General features: G+C 40.3%; 1 protein-coding gene across 3 annotated transcripts in view; it reads right to left on the reverse strand.

The window, feature by feature from the left end:
- The window catches only part of LOC121180349 (glutamate receptor 2-like), a 55,935-nt gene extending 36,451 nt beyond the window's left edge, over positions 1-19,484 (reverse strand). For 2 of the 3 annotated variants that reach the window (XM_041035684.1, XM_041035683.1), the window contains exon 1: positions 6,017-6,164. In XM_041035684.1, the coding sequence (XP_040891618.1) occupies positions 6,017-6,104 (88 nt within the window). In that variant the 5' untranslated portion in view covers positions 6,105-6,164. Of the gene's footprint in view, positions 1-6,016; positions 6,165-19,408 lie in introns of those variants that run through there. The other variant, XM_041035682.1, reaches the window with a different exon arrangement.

Here is a 19,484-nt window from a genome sequence, read left to right on the forward strand (position 1 = left end):
ATACACAAAGCACGGGGCTTCACAATAACACAGGAAAAACTTACAAAACCAGGAGCAGGTACACAAGAAGAACTAAATCAAGAACTCGAGAACCAAAACAAGAGTAACATGATTTCAAAATAAGACAGGAATTACTGAACAAAATCAAAGAAACCTAGACAAGAGTCCTCAGACATAAAGATTTCAACAAAAATCTTCAAAACTCACCATGCGCTGAACATACCAGAGTCCAACAAAAGAATCCAAAAAGTCCACCACAGTCTATAACAAGTTCATCCAAAGTCTAAAGCAGTCAAAAGAGTTCAAAACAGCCACCAAGGGGCTGATCATAACAGGTTTAACACCTATTACACAACAGATTCACAGTTTTGAGTTTCTTGTGTCTTTAACATGTTACTGAATGTCATTTGAGACCAGGGGCAGCTAACAAATAAAACAAAAACCAACATCAAGTGTGTTAGGAAAGTGCTGGTTCATATGTCAGGCCTCCAGAGCAGCTTTATTGCTTCCTCTTCCTACAGATATTCCCTCATTCCCTGTGTCGAAAACATTAGTCCAACATTTCCCATTGGAAATCAGTGATTAGTAAGGCCATAGCACATTCACATTGTTTGTATAGCCATCAAACCATTCAATGAGCTCTCACGTCCTAATTCAGTTCACAATTTCAGACTAATTTCAGTCTCTTTGAAGGCTGTCTGAAATCTATGGCACACCTGTGGGTGAAAGGTCCTGTTTCCACACACCATCAGAAACAGTTTATCTAATCATATAGTTACTCTGGATGGCATTAATTTAGCCTCCAGTACGACTGTGAGGAACCTTGGAGTTATTTTTGATCAGGATCTGTCCTTTAACTCACATATAAAACAAGTCTCTAGGACCGCTTTCTTTCACCTGCACAATATCAGTAAGATTAGGAACATTCTGTCGCAGAGTGATGCTGAAAAATTAGTCCGTGCTTTTGTTACTTCTAGGCTGGACTACTGTAATTCCCTATTATCAGGATGTCCAGTTAACTCTCTAAAAAGCATCCAGCTGATCCAAAATGCTGCAGCGAGAGTACTGACTGGAATTAGCAAGAGAGATCATATTACTCCTGTACTAACTTCTCATCATTGACTTCCTGTAAAATCCAGAATTGATTTTAAAATCCTTCTCCTTACATATAAGGCCCTCAATAGCCAGGCTCCTTCATATCTCAAAGAGCTGATAGTACCATATCATCCTAACAGATTGCTTCGTTCCCAGAATGCAGGTTTGCTTATGGTTCCCAAAATCTCTAAAAGTAGAATGGGAGGCCGAGCCTTTAGCTATCAGGCCCCTCTTCTATGGAACCAACTGCCAGTTTGGGTTCAGGAAGCAGACACCCTCTCTAATTTTAAAACGAAGCTTAAAACCTTCTTGTTTGATAAAGCTTATAATTAGTTGTAGTTACAGTCCTAGTTATTTATTAAACTTATAGTTAGTCACAATTATCTCTATAGACACTGTTACAGTTAAGGATATAGCCCTTAGTAGGGCTGGCTCAGGCAACTGAATCATCCCCTAGTTATGCTGCTATAGGCCTAGGCTGCTGGGGGACATCCCATGATCTACTGCGCACTTCTTCTTCTTTCTCTTTCTCTCTTCAGACCCACTCTCAAATTTATTAGCCTTTATTACATGTCATTAACTCTGTGTCCTCTCTGTCCCGTAGTCCTGTGTTTGTTTCTCTCTGGTCTCTCTTTCTCTGTACCTTACTGCAGGTACCTCTGGCTCCGGAGCTGCATGTCCTATGGTCCTGGCTCCACCCACCTGCTGCTGTTTATTGTTTACAATGATCTATTTCTAACATGTTTAATGTTCCATTCTGCTACAGATAAATATTGGATTAATATTCTTTGTAAACTGTAATGTAAATAATTACCAGTCATGACAGCTTTTTGCCTCTGTGCTCTGTTTCATAATTCTAATCTGCTGAGCACACATTATCCAATAACTGTTCACTAACTGTAATGTAAATGCTGACCCACATTGTCTGTATTATGCTTCATGTCCTTCTCCCCCTCTCCTCCATTCCTAGCTGTCCTATCTTCCTCCTTTTCCTCCTTTCACCCAGCCCGGCCATCGGCAGGAGGGTCCCCCATCTGAGCCAGGTTCTGCTCAAGGTTTCTTCCTGTTAAAAGGGAGTTTTCCTTGCCACTGTCGCCTTAAGTGCTTGCTCTGGGGTCAGGCTCTGGTTCTCTGTAAAGCGCTTTGAGACAATTTTGATTGTGGAAGGCGCTATATAAATAAAATTGAATTGAATCAGTGCACACTGTGGAAAAGTGGTTTGGACAGGGGGTCACCCCTCTGTGCAGTCAGGACAGGGGGTATCCCATTACAAGATTCAGTCAGTTTGTGGGTTTGCATTTCTGTCAGTTGAAAAACAAAAGCATAGTATACTGTTCATTTAGATTGTTGGCTCACATCTACCGCTGTTCTCAATTTCAACAGCCATTTAAGAGAGAATATTTGTATCATTATTATATACAATATGTTCTGAAAGGGAGCTAAACATTTGCTGTATTGTTATGACATGCATTTTTTTTTACTTAAAGGCTGGACACAGACAAGTCCTTTGTGTCTGTGTGTCGGCTATATTTAGTTGTCCTACTTGAATGACCTTGTTCTTTACTCTAGAAATAAAAAGTCCAGTTTCAACTCTCGAGGTAAACTATTTCATTCAGGTGAATCACAGACGAAAAAACTGACTTCTACAAAAAAGGGATCCATATGCTCCACTACCACTGGACTAAGTGTGTAAATTTAGCACTATGTTGTAAAATAAATGTGCTAAGTTTTCTAAAATTGATTACTTTTACCTTAAGCCACAAACTTATCAATTTATCAGATTTATAGTTGAGCATCAGATCTCACCCGTTACCATTTCTGCAAAGCTACGCACAGGTTGTATATGAAACCCTTCACTTTTTGCACACTGATGTTTTTGCCCTCATTAATCCATCATGACATAAGATATGTATAAGAGAAAACATATTTTTAGACATTTTTGCAAATGTATTAAAAGTTCAAAACTGAAATCTCTGATTTCTAAAAATGGTGAGATTCTTAATTCAGTGCAACATGATTGATTGATTCATTAGTGGTTCCTTTTTGTTTAAAAAGGTACCAACATTTGGAATCTGTAACAAGCAGGGTTTCCTGTTTATAAGATACAAATGTAGTCTTTTTAAAGTAAATGAGACATTGTGTCTGAACCTCATATGTATTGTAGCAGGTGCATAACAAGAGCGTAGACAGCAGAAAAAGAGGACTCTGCTATCACAATACACTGCACTTAAATAGCAGAGCTCTGAGCCTCAGGCCATCATTACATCATGCTCTGATGAAGGCAGAGTATACTGCATGCATAGAGACCTTGTTCCCATTGTTTCTACTCTTTGCTCTGCAGTTGCTGAATTTGGAACGTAGCACGACTTCACACTGCCCCAGTTAAAAATAACCACATCCATTTTTTTTTTTTTTGTAAGAAAGTATCACACACCAAATCAAATGTCTGTGGCCAAACTGCCATAACATACACTTGCAATGAGTTACCCCTGACAGTTGGTGTGGTGTATTCTCTCAGTGATGGGTAAGGACATGTCATGGATGCTGGCAGACTTACCTAGTCCTATTCAAGACCTTACTTTTTTTTTCTTGCTTCTGCGCTTGCTCTTTGCCATTGTTTACAATAAAACTTTTTGAACAGCAAATTCAGCACTTTAACTTCTTGTTTGAAATATATTTTATTTTTCCTGTGTATTTTGGAGAACAATGTCCTTCCTCTGGAGACAAAACAGGAATGACCTAAACTCCGACCCTTATGCAACTGTGGCTGGGCAACCTCGACCAGATAAACACTCCCCTGGGTGGGGGGGGGGGGGGGAAACAATCCCTCCTGCAGGTGGTACATAGAGCTAGATAGACTGGATAATATATACACCGATCAGGCATCACATTATGACCACCTGCCTAATATTGTGTTGGTCCCCCTTTAGTAGCCAGAGTAGCCCTAACCTGTTGAGGCATGGACTCCTCTAGACCCCTAAAGGTATGCTGGGGCACCAAGATGTTAGCAGATCCTTTAAGTCCTGTAAGTTGCGAGGTGGGGCCTCTATAGATTGGACTTGTTTGTCCAGCACATCCCAGATATGCCTGTAGTAGGCCAAGTCAACACCTCAAACCCGTTGTTGTGCTCCTCAACCCATTCCTGAGCCATTTTTGCTTTGTGGCACAGTGCAGTATCCTGCTGAAACAGGCCACAGCCATCATCCATGAAAGGGTGCACATGGTCTGCAACAATGCTTAGGTAGGTGGTACGTATCTGTGATACGAGCCTCCACTGCGGTCTTCTTCCCATAGTGCATCCTGGTGCCAGGTGTTCCCCAGATAAATGACGCATACGCAACGAAAGCCATCCACATGATGTAAAAGAAAATGTGATTCATCAGACCAGGCCACCTTCTTCCATTGCTCTGTGGTCCAGTTCTGATGCTCACGCACCCATTGTTGGTGCTTCGCTGATGCACAGCATGGGCACCCTGACTGGTCTGCGGCTATGCAGCCCCATACGCAACAAACTGCGATGCACATTCTAGCACCTTTCTATCAGAATCAGCATTAGTTCGTCTGTTGGATCAGACCACACGGGACAGCCTTCACTCCCCACGTGCATCAATGAGCCTTGGCCGCCCATGACCCTGTCGCCAGTTCACCACAGTTCCTTCCTTAGACCACTTTTGATAGCTACTGACCACTGCAGACTGGGAACACCCCACAAGAGCTGCAGTTTTGGAAATGCTCTGACCCAGTCGTTTAGCCACCACAATTTGGCCCTTGTCAAACTCGCTCAAATCCCTACGCCTACGCTTGCCCATTTTTCCTGCTTCTTACACATCAACTTTGAGGACAAAATCTGCTGCCTAATATGTCCCACCCTCTAACAGGTGCCATGATGAAGAGATAATCAGTTATTCACTTCACCTGTCAGGGGTCATAATGTTATGCCTGATCGGTGTATATAAGCACTGAAATTTGTCACATCCAGTCAAGAGAGTAGCCTGATTCCAAACCTCTGAGTCAATACCCACACCTCTGATTTGTTCAGTGATCAGTGGTGTTCAGTGAAATTACTAAATTACTAAAGCTACAGCTTTTCATGGACACTGCTTCAGTCATATTATTATTTATGTTAAACAGCAGGTGAATAAAAAGTTTGTTGCTAACTCACACTGAGCTTTTGTACACCGGAGGAATTAACACTCTTCTGAAAGGTAAAGGGACTCCAATAGGTAAAATATGTTTTGTTCTTAATTTGATCTGAAAAATGAAAAAAATACTAACAGGCTAATTTTGTCTTTTTCAAGAAAGCAACTATTCACATTCTCAGTGCTGTTGTCAATGTATGAAAATCCAAGTGGAATTTACAGAAATATCACAGAATTAAGAATAAATACTGACAGCTAATATGACCTGCCACTGGGGATGTATGTCATCTGCTGAAGGGTGAAAGGTCGTCAGCACCCACTGATAATGAGAAGCTGCGGTTTATTTTGTCGAAGTGGATGTCAGAACTTGAACTCACAGTAAGTAATTTCTGACATTCACACTCTAATTTTCAATCTCAAACTGGAAACTATATAACTTGAAGTTGCTTTTGAAGATCTACATCTTCAAAAGGAACCGGGGGGTTTGAAGTTGAGAGCTAAAGAGTACAGAAAGCAGAAGGTAGTAAGAAATGAACAAACATAGTGGTTTGGGTTTTATCATGAGATTTGTTGAAAATGAGAACAATATACAATAACACCTGCTTTTGACACTGATAGCAAACTCAAAAGTATAGGACACTGTCCAATCTCTGTACTGTTAATACTAATAATTAATAACTTGTAATATCTCAGTAACATAAAAGCATATACATATTATCTGGTTCAATAATAACATCTGTAATTTATCAAACTGTGATCATAATAAGGAAACTGGTACTTACAGCAGTTAGTGACAGCAAAGCTGTTGGCCACCTCCAGGTTGTCTATGTGTGGAGTTAGTCTGAAATCTGCCATCCCAAACTGAACCATGCCAACTCTGAATGCACTGTACTCCTGATCTGCACCCCTCGGGAATAAACCACCTGAGACAGACACACAAACAGGACAATGGTCAGACAAACCAGAGGACAAGAAAACATCAAGAGAAACAGCTGAATTATATTTAAACAATATATAAAGACGCTAACAGTTTTGACTAAGACACAGAAAATCTAAATGTTCTGATATGACTATTAATCAAAGGGCTGTTGTGTTATCCCCATTCATTTAGGTGTTAGAAACCGTATTTTATTTGCTACTGATCAAATTAATCATTTGCATTATGTTGAAGGTTTGTGAGTGATGTACTGATGTGAAATCTGTGTTGTTTTATCATGTCACTAATAGTCGTTTTATCTGCTAGTTAACATTATTCATTTGATCCCTCTGTGCATCTTTACTTGATATGAAGCTTTGTTTTTATCCTGTTAGTCGACAGAAGTCAATAAATTCCCATCAGTTAAACCCAGTCATTGCTCTGTGTTACTTTGAAGTATAGATCAAAAAGCCACTGAATTGAGAAGTCACAGCTTAAATCTGTTTGCCTCTCCAAACAAGAGCACATTAAATTTAAAATCCTAATTTACTAAACCAGCATTAAAAGTGTTCCCAAACCAGATTTTGGTCTTGGGTTCTGAAAGTTGTGTATTTAGACACAATATATGATCATAAATATTATATTGCTCCTTGGGGACCAGTGGTTCTCCACCTTTTTTTTGTGTGTGTGTGTATGTGTGTGTGTTTGTGTGTACATTGATGGTGTGTTGGCATGCGTGTACATGCTGATCTGGTGCCAGTTTGGCAGCATTTGGTTATAAATTAATAATTTCTCATTAAATGTTTTTTAAATTTTTTGATATGATTTATGTCATTTGCAAAATAGGTCCACTCAACCAGTGGACAAAAGAATTCAACAAGTGGCAGTGCAATAATAGACATGTCTTGCGTATGTCCAAGACTCCCAGTTTCTTCCCCTTCCCTTGTGTTTCCTGTGTTGTCTCTCCCTCTCTGTTTATCTGTATCCGGGCGTGGACATACCCCCTGCACTCCACTCAGCTCCTGACTGCACCAGCCGGCACACCTTCTCCTCCATGCCTCTTCAGCCCTGTGGTGCTTAAATCCTGGTTCTCCAGTCACTCGTCACCAGATACATCAAGGACTCCTGGTGTTTTTTGGTCTAGTTTTTGATTCCTCGTTTTTTGCCTTTGGACTAATTCATCTCCCCTGTGCTCCTTCATTTATTTGTGGGGAAGAAGGACAGCACATTCCGTCATTGTATTAACTTCTGGGGACTCTGGGAAACGTTACCATAAAGAACAAATATCTTTTGCTCCTTTGCAAAGGACAGACAGAATATGTGCTGAATTGAAGCTGTCCAAACATTTATTTCAAGTTAGCCAAACTACTAAAACCAAACTGATGGCTAATGCATTGCAAACCAATGTGAGAGGAACACGACTCAAAAGGATTAATAGTGTGATATTTCTCTTGGTCAATAAATCAATATAATATCACTTTAATAAGCTACAGGGACTTAAACCATGCTTGAAAACACTGTGCTTGGGATATGAACCACAGTTGTCCACCAGTACAACAGCAGCTGCTCAATCAGAGCTGGGTATGTATATTATGTGCTTAACACTAAAACAGGCACAATGGTAAATGATATTCACCTTTCATTCATCTCTCCAGTGTCTCTGTCCGGAAAAATTACAAACACTTTGGAATCTATTTGTGGTAATACAGCATTAGATGACCCCTAGTCTAACAAACTACTGTAGATTTGAGAGACCATAAACCTGTAATAATAATACATTGTGGATATTCAGAACTCTAATAAGTAAATAAATATTTTTTTAAATAATTAATTTGCTCCTTTGGCTCTGTCACAGGCCTCAGCTGGCCAAAAGAATGTACATCCACAGTCCCACTACATCCTAGCAGAATCATCTGGACACTGTGTGGAGCTGCCTCAGTGCAGCAGAGATCAGTCAGTCATGAAGGGTTACCCAGTGAAAACACCACTGGTTTGTGTGATTTGTGTGAATATTGTGTGATTGTGATCACCGAGCGCATACCGGCATCTTTGCAATTCAGTCTTTTTATCAATCATTATCAAACATGCACTGCAGAGGAAGAAACAAATAATCAATTCAAACATTCTACCTCAGCTCAGCTGCACTACTTGTGGTGAAGCTGGCAGAATGAGGTCATAGTTCCACGCACAACGTTTGGCCCTAAGCAATGAGGCTGGGGCCGTATAAAGCAAGTATGGCTGCTTGCATTGAGGTATTATCTTGTGTGACTGACAAGCTGACAAGCCTTAACATGCTTTGAGAGCTTCTGCCAACAGAAACAAGGCTACTATTAATAATGGCCATTAACTTAGTCAGGACTCCTTTCGTGGTCTTTTAATAGAGTCATGGACAGTAGAAACTGACTGTAGTGAGGAGGGGACTGTTTAACTTCATACCAAAGGCCTCCTTTTTACGCATTTACCAAACATTCCAGCAAAACTCTCCTGTTGAACAAAGAAATAATGATAGGTGATCAGATCATCACCCAGTCTGTTCCAGTATGGGTCAGCTACAGTAACCAGTTTAATTAAATCAAACAGTTTGTCCTCTGATCCACTGGATATTGCATACAGATACTGATTATTTTTAAAATGCTTAATATTTATAAATGGAATCTGGAACTCACATTTGCAAGCGGAAGACATAATAATAAGACAGTGGGTTTCACCAAACACACATACAGCCAGGCATATAACACACACACACAGGTCCACTGCATGTACTGATGATCACACTGGTAAGCTATTTAAACAAGCGACAAAGTGATGCACAGAGAGCACCCACACAGTCCACACCTGTGACTGAGGACGTAGCTGTGATTGTATAAGCCCTCTCCATCCACCATCTTATCCAAAGTGTTTTCATTTTATCCTTTCTTTTCCCTTTCCACCAATATGGAAGTATAAATTAGCATAACAAACTGTTGATCTGTTTCTATTTTGGTAGAGGAATGTAAGAGAAGTTCTCACAGGATTCTGGCCGACTAAATGAGGTGTTTCTGGATTTCCCCAGTGAAAGAGAGAATGCGCTTCATTCTGACCAAAAAATTGAGCACATTGTGCAAGTTCAGTGTCCAGTCCTAACATGTTTAAGTCTTTTGGTCTGTACCAAGCTTAAGGTATTGTTAGGATTTAATTGATACCAGAATCAATTCCAACACGTGGGATTCATGTATTTGACACTCTACGTCAAGTAGCCATCTGTGTCCAGTTGTTTGGCACTCGTTTGATGCTTTACAGCAGTAGTTCTCAAACTGTGGGGCAGCCCCCCCTGGAAGGAGGAATAGAACCAGTGCAGAGGGGGTTTGGAAGACCAGGGAAAAATAAGGAGTGAAACCACGTTGAATGAAACATTAGTGTAGGGAAAATAAACAAACAAGAGTTTGCTTATGCCACCAAGCTGACCTTTATTTCTCTAAAAATCAACTTGGATCCATTTTTATTAGTTGCGTCCACTGTCATTATCATGACTGATAAAGATTGTGGTGTTTTTTTTAGCTTCTGAAAGAAGGCATGCCAGAAAAAAGTTAAAGCAGAGAACCACAGCATGCCCAGCACATCATGCCATCTGGTATAACGGTGCAGGTAACTGGTGTGTTTTTTTGCCATGCTAGTAGCATGTCTGTCAGTCAATCCACCACTTTGGTCCAGACTGATAAAGCTACAACAACAACAATTTGATGGACTGCCATGACATTCTGCAGGATGAGCCCCACAGACTTTGGTGTTACAACCCCCCACACCCCTCCTGTACTCTGCACTCCTCAGACAATGGATTCTTTGCCACTCCTCACACCAGGCTGCATTCTGTGGAAGACCTTAGTGCTTCTCATCATGATTTGTAATTAGTGTCGACCAGCCCAATCATGTGTCGTAAATTATTGTAATAGACTGTTATGTATTGTAGAATATGTACAGCAGAGTCTACAGGTAAATGCTGAGATGGAGGTGGGGCATGTAAAATGATGACAGCGTGGTAGCAGCAGTGACAGCAAGTTGCAGCACTGCTTTCAGGTGAGCAGTGTGGCAGCAGAGCGCTGACAGCTTAAATATGCTGCCATGATTAAAAGGCTGTGTTGGATATGTGTTGCAGTGACAAGAGCATGTCATGTGAGTGTAGCAGCAGTCTGTAGTTGGGCTGCCTGAACTGCTTTGTACACTTAGCTTCATTTCAGTCAGCCAGCTCACGTTGAATAGGTTATTATGTAACTAGAACATTTGTGGAGAAATTTTGGATATGCCAGCTGCTTGGTGTGTATCCAGGATAGTTACCTGTCAGATGTATTTGTACAAGTGGATGTGACGGAGCACTGCAGGGCAGCCAGACACTGGTTGTGATGATAGCATTCATGCAGTAGTACCTGAAGGGTACTACAATGGATGATTGTATTTGTGCCATTGATAGTCTTACAAATTCCTCAGGCTGTGAAATGGGTGCTAATATGACTGTTACAAGTGATCATGGCAGCAGTAGTATCACAGAGGTTCACACACACACACACACACACACAGTCATGTTTGAATCACTACAGTGGACACTATGTGGACTTTCATTTATGTCCTGGAGTCTTATTCCTGACCCTGACCAGTGTCACTACAGGTATCAAAGCCTTGCTAACATCATCAGCAGCAGCTGTGTTGATCTGCCTTAAAGCTGCTGTTTGATATTTCTTGCTCGGAGAGGACAAGATGGCCGACAGTAAAAACAGACAAACCGCTCTGTATCCTCAGCAGACAACAGGATATTAGCCAAACCTTGGCATCAATAATGCCCTCATCACGTGAACAGTCCTATCATCAAATTTTTTTTCACCATGAGCATCACAAGGCTTCAGTGAAGACACTGATGTGTTATATATGTCTGTACTGTTTACAGTAAAGGAGCTGTCACAGTTTAAAAACTCCTTATTAAAACACTTGGCTGATCATGCCTGCCTCCTGTGTTTGGGTCCTCCTTCCTGTCTCTGCCACCCCTGGGCGTGACACAAATGATTAAAAGCTTGGAGGAGACAATCATCTCTGATCATTATTGCAGAATGTTAGCAGATGACCAGCAGTACATGAATAGAAAATTGAAAACTATAGCAAAGAGTGTGGCTAAATATAACGTCAACTTTTTTTATATAAAGAATACTCCCCAAACCCATCCATGGGCTTTGTGAAACATGGGATTTACTTGGGACCTTATTCAGGACAAGGAAGCACTGTGCTTCATAAATTCATGCCTTCATCAGTCACAAAGAGCACTGAGTCTGCTAAATAATTTGAGGTAGGGCTGGGCGATAGAACGATTTTATCAATTAATTCGAATTTACTCTGTAGGTCGATTTATTTTTCATGAAAATCGTTTTTTTTTTTTCATTAAACTTCCACCGCAGACACACACTCTGGGCTCCCGTAGTTCACTGTGGGCTAGCCCCTCCCCCACCTGTATCTGACAGAGACACAGTAAATCAACATGGCAGGAGCCAGCTCACCCCTAAAAAAGGCTCAGTATCGTCCGTAGTTTGGAGGTGGTTCGGTTTTGCAGCATCAGATCCAGAACAAACATAGACACTTTGCAAATTCTGTTTAAAGGTTGTTGCAACCAAAGGTAGCAGTACCACTAACTTATTTCAGCATCTCAAACAGAGGCATGCAGCCGAGTGGGAGGAATGTCGAGATGCACGGGAACGTTGTAGCCTAGAAAAGGCCTGCAAAAAAACAACCTACATTGGGAGAATCATTTTCTAAATGTGTCCTGTATAACAAAGGAGCCCAGTGGAAAGCGCTCACTGATTCTGTTGCGTTGTATATTGCTAAAGACATGGTGCACATTTACACTGTAGAGAAGCCGGGATTTCTTTATATGCTGAAAACTTTCGATCCCAGGTATGTGCTACCAAGCTGCAAGTATTTTGGCGAAGTTGCCTTACCACACCTGTAGAACTGCACTCGTGAAAAGATCGCTAGAGAGTTGGAGGAGGTGTCTTTTCACTCCGCCACCCTACATGAGTTTAACGGCACATTTTATCATCAACAAGCTGGCCCTGCGGGGCGTTGAGCGCCGATGAGCACAAAAGTGACATAATTGCGCAGGGGTTAAAAGATGCTCTGAGCTCCTGGAATCTCGCTGAAGACTGACTGGTCTGCATGACAACAGACAGTGGCACCAACATAATCAAAGCTCTGAAAGAAAATGAGTGGCCTAATCTCCAGTGCTTTGGACATAAACTGCAATCTGTCTGGAATCTGTCCAGCTGAATTTGGATTTGAATTTGAATTCTGTTTTAAGCTTTTGAAAGCTTGGTTGTTGTTTACAAAGGTAGGGCCATCTTGTTTACATGTTTTAAGATTTGTATTTAGCACTTTCCTTTCCAAAGTAAAGGTAAAATCTCAGAAAGAAAAATCAAAACAAAATAAAATACAATACAATAAAAACGTTTTTTGAATGATATTTTTATGAATTGTAGTTTGCTCTCAGGAAAGCGGAAACAATCGGTTAAAATCGCAGATTGGGTTTCCTGTGAAAAAATCGGAGATTTTATTTTTAAGCCATATCGCCCAGCCCTAATTTGAGGTTTTCAAATTAGGGCTGATAGGGCTGATGATATAATATTAGCATTTTATCCAATCTAATTCCTGTATGAAAGACTTTCTGCTGGCAGTAGTTTTGACAGCACTTCATTTGTTTCTGCAGCTAAAACCTAAAAATACAGGCTTTAACTCATGCCAAAGATGCTCAGTAAACACCAAAAAATATACACGCATTCCAGCAGTTACATCCACATAAAATCTGCAAAGAAATGTGGATTTAGTAAAAGTCTGTCTCTATTTACCAGTGAAAACAGCAGTCAGTGCAACTAAAAATGAGAAGTCTCCTGCATGAATGTGTACACCAAACTTTGCTGATAACAATAATAAACAGAGGAACGTTTACTGAATCAAATAGGAATGTTCTAGAGTGTTGTCTATAATGTGATGCACTTTTGACTGTGTGACAACTGTCTTCGTCAGATTAGCTAATCATTAATTCCTCGTTTCTCTTCACTGGCTGTTTTTTGTGGTGGTAACAGACTGCACCAGATGCCTCTTTGCCTGTCAGTGGAACTTCTGCACCCGGAAGAGTTTGGGAGATTCACCTCACCAGTGTCGAAAAGAAATTTTCTTCCTTTAATTCTGTTCTTTTTTCTTCACATAAAAGGTTCCACACAGATCAAGTAAGCAGTGGTTCAGAGTTAACTTCTACCATGGTTGATAGTGTGAGGCTGCCCTGTTCTAATCTGCAGTAACCATAGCAACCAAGGCCCTATTGATAAGTATGTGCTGGCAGAGGTATACATTCAAGGAGAGGTATGCAGCTCCAGACATTCTCAGGGTCAGATAGTTGTGCAGTGTCCTTCTGTGATTAAGGCAGAAGTCAGCATAAGTTAGGTAAGACGTTCATGTTTAGATTTAGGTATCCAATAGAGTCTGCACACATGTATGAAGAGGGATGGTTAGAGGAAGCATTTAACCTATTTGGACATATAGGCTGCAAGATGTGAGTCTGAGTCATGTGAGGATACGTGGGTTTAAGTACGCCCTTCCAAAAGGACAGCTTCAGATTTGGGATGGTATTACTCTGCTTAACTTATTAAAGTGGTATTGCTCATCACTTTTCTCCTTGATGCATCAAGCCGCAATAAATCCTCTTAAGACATCTGAAGTATCTGAGAACTCCCTCCTTCAGCTCACAATATTTTCCATCACAGTACACAATTGATTAGATGAAATGATTTAAAAACAATGATTAGCAAGGTTGAATTTATAAAAATAACAAAAAACAATTTCTAAAAATGTGTTAAACGTTCTCAACAAAACATTAAGAAGGTGAGTGATTCCACTGCCTGAGGACTAGGACTGAGAGCATGAAGAGGAGTTTCTTCCCCCAAGCCACCTGCCTGCTCAACTCTGAGCCTTAAACAGGACTTGCATTCCAATATGCACAAGAACCACATTACTGCACATTATATATTTTGTATTTTATTTTATCTTATTTTTATTTTCTATATTTCCAGATATATATCTTATTTTATTCTTATTCTGTGTGCTGACAGACATTGTTCTGTGTTCTCACTAATGGTTCAGGTACAAAAACACATTTCACTGTACATTGTACTATGTATAATTGTGCATGTGACAAATAAAGCTTATCTTATCTTACTACAGTGTAATCACGGAACAATTTTAAGGTCCATCAGCCACCACTATGTGGTCCTTCCAAAGCAGGCAGACAGAGAGGAGAAGGACCACAAACAAAGCTAAGTGTTATCCCTTATGTTGCAGGAGTATCTAAGAAAATCAGGAGAATTTTTCAACAAAAAACACATCCCTGTACACTTCAAGCCCAGCAGCACTCCAAGGAAGAAGCTCGTCCACCATAAGGAAAAAACACCCAGACATATGCAGAGCAACGCAGTTAGTGCAGTGAGGAATCCACGGACCTGTACACTGGACAAACAAAACAACCACTTCACAAAGGAATGGCAATTGTACAGAAGAGCACAGCTGAGAACAGCAGCGTTCACATTTTGGCCAGAGAAGACCACTGGTTGAAAGAGGAGTCAAAGAAGCTATCAGTGTCAAAATGGAATGGCCATCACTCAACAGAGGAGGTGGTCACCATTTATCAACTACTTATAATGCAATTTTGGGATCCCTAGACAGCTCAACACCCATTCACACCATGACTCATGTGACCCTATAATATCTCACATGATGCCAGGGTGGGACAATGACTCACATGTCACATGTCACACAAAGACCCTCAAGGTGTTAACGACCCCACAATAAGGTAAATACCTGGATTCCACACCAGTCAGTTAGAACTGAAGAAGCCTTTCAGGTGAAGGTGAAACATCTTAAAGAATTAGCCGTCTCTGTGTACCTGACATTCATGTGCATGACAGTGTGCTGCACATGTATTCGAAGACTGGGCTCACTGGCCACTCATGACCAAGTTTCTCCACTCAAGTCTGCCTTGCAATCTGATTATGTAACTGTAATATATGTACACATATGTAGGTACGGTATTTTGATACCTGGTACGTTTTTTTCAAAAAGTTTTATGCCCTTTTTGACTGTCAGATTTTATAATGGGTGTGTGTTGTGTGGAACGTTCAAAGGCATCACCAACACTGCCATCCCTGAAAAAAATTCTCCAAAAATATCTTTTAACCTAGCCTTGTGATAGTAATGGTAAGTAAAACATAGTTAATAGAAAATGCACTCAATACCAATAATTTACAGTAGATTTATTTAAAATTCAATGTAACAGAAAACTGTGATCACAAAGGCACATTAAACATTTTCAACTACAATAACTGTAGTTAGGAATAAAACTGTGTACATGAGCTGTTCTACACTGACAGTCTGGAGTCTCCATCAAATGAAAAATCATACAATGAAATGCAATATCAGTTATTTAACCTAACTGCTCTGAATTTAATCTTCTGTACACAGTCTGTCTGCCTAAAACATAGCTCTACAGTGGTTACAGCAGCACACATCTATTACAGGAGTCACATTTGGCTCCTGTATTACACATCTGGTTGGCCAGTTCCAGATGTCAAATGGGAAAGACTTTCACCTGTGAAGGCGGTGACTGTGCTACAGTTGATCCATTACTTAATTCCAGTTTAATATTTTTAAAATCCTGTGTTACTATCATCACCTCCAATGCATAAAATTCAATGTGAGAATACTGAGGACAGAACATGAAACTCCTAAAAAGTTGGTCTGTTCTCTCATCAGAGGAAGCTGAACTGCATGTGGTTTTCTGGCATCATCACCAAATACACAGCTTCACACATGAGGTCTTCATTCTGTTGGCACAGGTCGTTCAGTTTTCAGTGTGGAAACCTTTGGAATTACAGTCAAAGACAAACACTGTAGTTAAAACATGGTGGATCACAATGAATCACATATAGCAGCTTTCCAGGACAGGAGAATTCAGCTGAGGACGATCATGTATGAACTTTTAGTATTAAATGAACAAACTCATACATGACAAGTTCTCTTCTATCCATTGTGTACTGTACATGAGAACACACTTGTTTTTGTAATATGGACACACCCATAAAAGCTATATCCTACTGTCTGCCAGTGCTGCTGAAGAACTGAGGATCTCTTCGTAAAATGTATTAAACCTGTTTCCTGTTATGTTATTCTTTCTCAGCCAGGATCATTTGATGTCTGCACTACAGAACTAACGGGCTGTACACAGCTGTACAACATCACATTAATGATTTGAGTGTACAAGAGTACAACCTTTTCACATCTTTTACTTAAGAGATATAGCAGGTTCTCATAACTGCCTACTGACAACGTAGAAAGTTAACGTTACTGTTTTAACCCTATTTAATTGACCTAAACATTATCATCTTGATGGAAAGGTTTGACAATACATTAATTTAGCACATTATACAAACGCAATACACTTAGACTTAGTCGCATGTGCCAGAAACATAAAACAAACGTTGTTAGCTTAACATTGGCCAAATTTACACCTTTAACAGTGTTTGAAAAGCTAGCGATAGCTCTCTAGCTTGGCTAGCAAGGAGCATCCGTAATTTGCTTTAACTGTTTTATTATTTGCGATGCTGTCTACCCTACTCTGATCAGAGCACCTACGAAAAAAAGCACCAACATTTCTGGTGCTTTGTACACATTTTGCTTAACTCAAAACTGCATATATGAAGTCTATTAAAAATGGAAACCATTAAAAAACATTTACTTACCAAAACTGGATACCAGAATTGTTGGAGGAACTGTTGGTACAATTAACTGAAGAACACGCACCGAAACAGCATGACTTGTGGAAAATGTTTACTCCACCGACAAATAAAGAGAAATAACAGTAATTATTAATGATCCTCCTGGCTTCATCCAAACAGCCTATGAATCACTCCAGACCAGGCACGTCAGTCAAACCAGCCACGGCTATCTAATTAATTACGGAATTATTTTCAGATGGACCATCAGATCACGGATCAGATGGAGTAAATTTAGCTAATGACACCATAATGACTTGTGGAAAAAATGTATTGACTTAGAATTTCATGAGTGAAGAAGGCAGTTTTGAAAGGGGTTTGAATGGCCCTCAGTGGTATTGCACTTTAAGGCACTTCAGCATTGGCTTCACTTTCAGACCTAGAGTCAACATCCATTTATACGTACAGTCTATGGTGCATTTATACTGTGGTCTAGGGGGCCTGTCACCCTAGCAGCCAATGACTTAGCAGTATCTGGGCAGAAGCGGACAATTCTGACACTGATTGGCTAATTAGATTAATTAACTCTTAGTCTAATGGGGGCCATGGCATCATGAGAGGTACCCCAGCAGGAAATATCAAACAGCAGCTTTAAGGAAGATCAACACAGCTGTGGCTGGCGATACTAACAAGGCCTTGACACCTGTAGTTATACCGGTCAGGGTTAGGGTGAGACTCTGGGACATGAATGAAAGTCCACATAATGTCCTCTGTAGTAATTCAGACATGACTGTGTGTGTGTGTGAACCTCTGTGATACTGCTACTGCCATCAACACTTGTACCAGTCATTTAAGCACCCATTTCAGACCCCGAGGCGTTAGTAGGCCTATCAATGGCACAAATATACAATTATAATCAAAAAGACAATTATTCATAGTCCTTCAGTTACTACAGCATGAATGCTACCATCACAACCAGCATCTGGCAGGTAAATATCCTGGATACACGCCAAGTAGCTGGTATTTCCAAAATTTCTCCAGAGATTTTCTAGTTTTTCTTATTTCGCTTCTTCGGCACAGAAGTCGTCGAAAAAGTGATCAAACCCTAAGGGGGTCCTTTTTGGAGCCATATTGCTTCATCATTGTTTCATGCAGAAAGAGGGTCCACAGGATTTCAGACCATATTGGGTTAAATCAGTATTTTGATACCTAGCATGTCTTTTTAAGAAACTGCAGTTTTAAGCTTTTTTTTTTTTTGCCTGTCAGATTTTATAATGGATGTGAATTGAATGGAATGTTCAGATCTAGAGTGTGTAGCATCACCCACACTAACTGCTGTTCCTGAAAATTTTCCAGAAGGACCAGAAGGAATTCTGTATCCATCTGACAGCTGCTGACAGCTCTGTCCACATGCTCGCACAACTTTTTAAGACGCAAAAAGCAAAATAAACTGTTCATGAAACATCGTTGTTTTAATGCATATAATGATGAATATTTTGGGCTATTGAAGTGTTTACAATAATGCTGCTGTGATAAACATCATGCAACGTGCATTATTTTAATTTGATACACTTGTTTTCATTTTGCATGTTGTGTGAAATTGAACCCCAAAATAAGCATTAATAAGTTGATAAGTTGATAAGAGTTTGCACATTCAAACTGTGAGAACTGAGACAAAAGCAAATCACAGCAGTGCTGTAATCACTGAAGGGAAAAATAAATGAAAAATATACAGATACAGCAAAACCGGAAAAAATAGATGACAGCTAAATAAAAATATATATTAATAAAGGTTTGTTATTAATAACTTTATAATGGATCGTGTAATACACCTTTATCATGTGATACTGGGGGTGTAATGTTATAAAATACAGTGGATATATTATATTGCAACAGAATTGTGTTAAATAATAAAATAAATAAATACTAATGTACTATTTAAATTCGATCAGTGGAAAAACATCTGTAATAACTGTAAGTTATGTCTGATTTGGTCGGTCGTGCTTTGATGTACTGGCATGCATCTCAAAATCCAGTCCTGCAAGGGTCGTTATATATAGAACCTGTATCTGCAGGTCCAACAAGGAGCTGATGTCAGGAAAACACGTCTGAAGTGCTGAATTGAATTATCTTGCATTTACCTGTCTTTAGCTCAGTGGCAGCTAACACCTTAAAGACCAGCGCGCGCGCGCGCGTCACACTCTGCACTGCTAGTGAGATGCACGCACATATAAGCACATATAAAAGATGACAATGCTGACATAATTAGAACACTCCAGCGGCCGCTGTACTGCCATGAGGCCTCTCGTTACTGAAAGCGGTAAGGAGGACAGAGATGTGAGAGGCCCGCGATAATGGAAGCAAGACACGGGGACCGATGAATGGGGACAGAAGAAAAACCAACAGTGAGAATAATTTAGACGGACGGATGAACGGGGGAGGTAAAGAGGAGAACGGTGGGGCGATGACAGAAAGGAAAATCCTACCGATCTGGACGCTCGGAGATCCGCACAACGCCTCCCGCCATAAGAGTGTCACCACAAACAGCAGCTTCATGGTGGT

Source organism: Toxotes jaculatrix, chromosome 4, assembly GCF_017976425.1.
Source record: "Toxotes jaculatrix isolate fToxJac2 chromosome 4, fToxJac2.pri, whole genome shotgun sequence".
In the NCBI taxonomy this organism is placed as follows: Eukaryota; Metazoa; Chordata; class Actinopteri; family Toxotidae; genus Toxotes; species Toxotes jaculatrix.